Source organism: Theobroma umbraticum, unplaced genomic scaffold (genome assembly GCF_002168275.2).
Source record: "Theobroma umbraticum cultivar Fairchild unplaced genomic scaffold, ASM216827v3 scaffold_4.1, whole genome shotgun sequence".
NCBI classification, from domain to species: Eukaryota; Viridiplantae; Streptophyta; class Magnoliopsida; order Malvales; family Malvaceae; genus Theobroma; species Theobroma umbraticum.
The window spans coordinates 6,929,859-6,932,816 of NW_018397258.1; the positions used below are offsets into that span (position 1 = coordinate 6,929,859).

The following is a 2,958-nucleotide window of genomic DNA, read 5'->3' on the forward strand; positions in this document are numbered from 1 at the left end:
GTAATCTTGTTTTGTAATTTGTACAGGAGACAAAGGACTCCATAGACATGAAGGACATCAATTCTTTCCTCCCAATTATGGCACCTTCATTGATTTTCTGAAGTTGCTATCCAAAGCAATGTTAGTTATACTAGGATTAGGTAAGTCTGTTGATTAGCTTGATCGGCGTTGGGTCTCTTTTATTGGCTCATAATCGCTATTTATATGCACAATATAGCTCCTTTATAGTATTTCAATGCTGGCTGTTTGTAAGGATCAAGAAGAATAAGGCACCTAAGGGAGAAGAAAGAGAAGCATACTTGGGCTGTCCAGATCATGAATGAACTTCTCCAACATGCTTCTATGTACCAGTCTGAAGACAGTGACACCAGACCCCAGGTATCGTTGTATGATCACGACGAGACAAAGCCCTATGAACTTACTGAATGTGGTGATATTAAGATGCCTACCCCCACCGATGGTTCAGATTTAGCTAAACAACATGAGCAAAGCGAGGAAAATACGTTTGAAGGTAATTCTCTCGCTTCCCTCCAACACATTTATACAGAAATTCTCAGAAACAATTAAGCTAATGTTTCTCCCAAATTCTAAAATATTAGTGGCACATCAATGTTATAACTTACAAAGTAATTTTTACAGTCAATTATGACCTTTTTTTTTTGTTATTATTGCCTTTCATACCAAAATTTATAACACAATAACATAGTATTAAAATTTAAAACTAAAGAAACCTCTTGTCGGTTTGGTCTTAATTTGTTGAGCACTGCAAAAAAAAATTCACTTACTATCAGGAGAGAAGGAGAAACACAAAGACGTAACAAAAGGAGAGACACCAATATTAATCGCAGCAAAGAGCGGAATCACTGAGATGGTGGAGAAGATCCTAGAACTTTTTCCCGTGGCAATACATGAGATGAACTCGGAAAAGAAAAATATAGTATTATTGGCAGTGGAGAACAGGCAACCGCACGTTTACGAGCTGTTGCTAAAGAAAAATATCATGAAAGATAGCCCCTTCCGAGCGGTGGATCAGAAAGGAAATAGTGCATTGCACCTAGCAGCAATGCTGGGAGACCATAAGCCTTGGCTGATTCCAGGGGCTGCTCTACAAATGCAATGGGAAATCAAGTGGTATGAGGTATGATCAGATAAATCACCATTAGGTAATAAACTTTATGTTTAGTTTATTGTATCATCAATTACTATGATTTTTACACCGTCAGCATTCTTTGTTAAATGCAGTTTGTCAAGAAGTCAATGCCTGTCCACTTCTTCGCTCGCTACAACAAGGACAACAAGACCCCAAAGGACATCTTCACCGAGACACACAAAAACCTCGTCGAAAAGGGTGGTGAATGGCTAACCAACACTTCCGAATCATGCTCCGTCGTGGCTGCATTGATCGCAACCGTGGCCTTCGCCGCATCAACCACCGTGCCAGGAGGGGTCAAGTCAGAAAGTGGTAAACCCACTTTCGAAAATCATCCAGCGTTCGAAGCCTTCGCGATCTCATCTCTCATTGCTCTCTGCTTCTCCGTCACAGCCGTGGTGATGTTCCTGTCAATACTAACGTCGCGGTACGAAGAGAAAGATTTTGGCAAAGATTTGCCCAGAAAGCTTTTGCTTGGGTTAACGTCGCTGTTTGTGTCGATAGCTTCGGTGTTGGTGTCTTTTTGTGCGGGGCATTTCTTTAATTTGAAAGATAAGTTGAAAGACGCTGCGTTTCCAGTGTATGCCGTGACTTGCCTGCCCGTCACGCTCTTCGCGATCGCGCAGTTTCCACTTTACATTGATCTGGCTTGGGCTCTCTTCAAGAAGGTGCCACAGCGTAGCTACAAAGCTATGCCTCTCTAATGTCTTGCATTTTTCTTCCCCCTTTTTCCTTCTTTTATTCTGGTTCTTTTTTACTCTTTTTCATGATGTTGAACATGTTCCTACAGGCCCACTAGTTAATTTGGGGATAGGGACTGGAGTGACATACACATGTCACATGTCTGTTCATGATGATGCTGTTGGAAAAATTCTATGAGCTGTTTATTCATTTTTTGAGAAAAAAAATCGAATTTTATGTACTTGAATTAGAAGTGTATAATCATTTTATGACATTACAAAGAAAATATGGGATAAGCGATCTTGTGTACTTTCTATCATCATTTAAATGTGATATCTTAAACTTTCCATGTAAATTAGTTTAGTCAATTTTTTTTTTAATAATTAAAAAAATAAACTTCACTTATATTTCTTGTTTTTCTTTTTTTACATAACATTATATAATTTTGTTTTCAAATAGAACCTTATGGATATCTTTTTTTCATTAACATTTTCTGAATAACTTTTGTTCTTAGATTATTAATTTTATTTAATAAAATTATAAAAATATCCTTTTAAGTGTGAACAAATAAACTAACTTTGAATTAGTATTAGAGTATTTAACTCATTAATTAGTGTATAATTTCCTTACTTAAAGAGTAGGGTTCAAATCTCTCTTCCTTAAATTAAAAAAAAAAAAAACTAACTTGGATTTTTTTTTTTTTGAATGGCAAGAGAATGATATTAAATCAAAGCTATAGAAGGAAATTACAAGAGGGAACTGAGAGAGGCAGTCCCCTGAAGAAAAGCTTACAAAAAACCGAAAAAAATTCTAACCATAAAAGAAAGAAATAACATGCCAGCATAATCAAGCACAATAAATCCAACCAGCCAAAAAAAAAACCATAAAGTTAAAAAGTGCACTTAACGAGGCCAAAGTGAAGAAAGGATAACAAAGAACCACAGTCACAGCAAGCTTAGTTTTCAACAAAGGAGTACACGCCACATCAACAGGACAAACTTGAGAAACAATTAAACTTGATAGTCCTAGCATTGGCTAGTCCATCGGCTAAGCTATTGGCCTTTCTGTTGATGTGTTTAAAAGTTAACTCCCTAGCCGTTGCCTTACAAGCTTCGAAGCAGTTGGAA

General features: G+C 37.1%; 1 protein-coding gene across 1 annotated transcript in view; it reads left to right on the forward strand.

Annotated features, from left to right (window-relative positions):
* Positions 1 to 2,117, forward strand: part of LOC110414079 (uncharacterized) — a 3,275-nt gene extending 1,158 nt beyond the window's left edge. The window contains exons 3-6 of the mRNA XM_021425145.2: positions 27 to 140; positions 254 to 511; positions 792 to 1,138; positions 1,243 to 2,117. Of these exons, the coding sequence (XP_021280820.2) occupies positions 27 to 140; positions 254 to 511; positions 792 to 1,138; positions 1,243 to 1,854 (1,331 nt within the window). The 3' untranslated portion in view covers positions 1,855 to 2,117. The remainder of the gene's footprint in view (positions 1 to 26; positions 141 to 253; positions 512 to 791; positions 1,139 to 1,242) is intronic.
* The last annotated feature ends 841 nt before the right edge of the window (positions 2,118 to 2,958 follow it).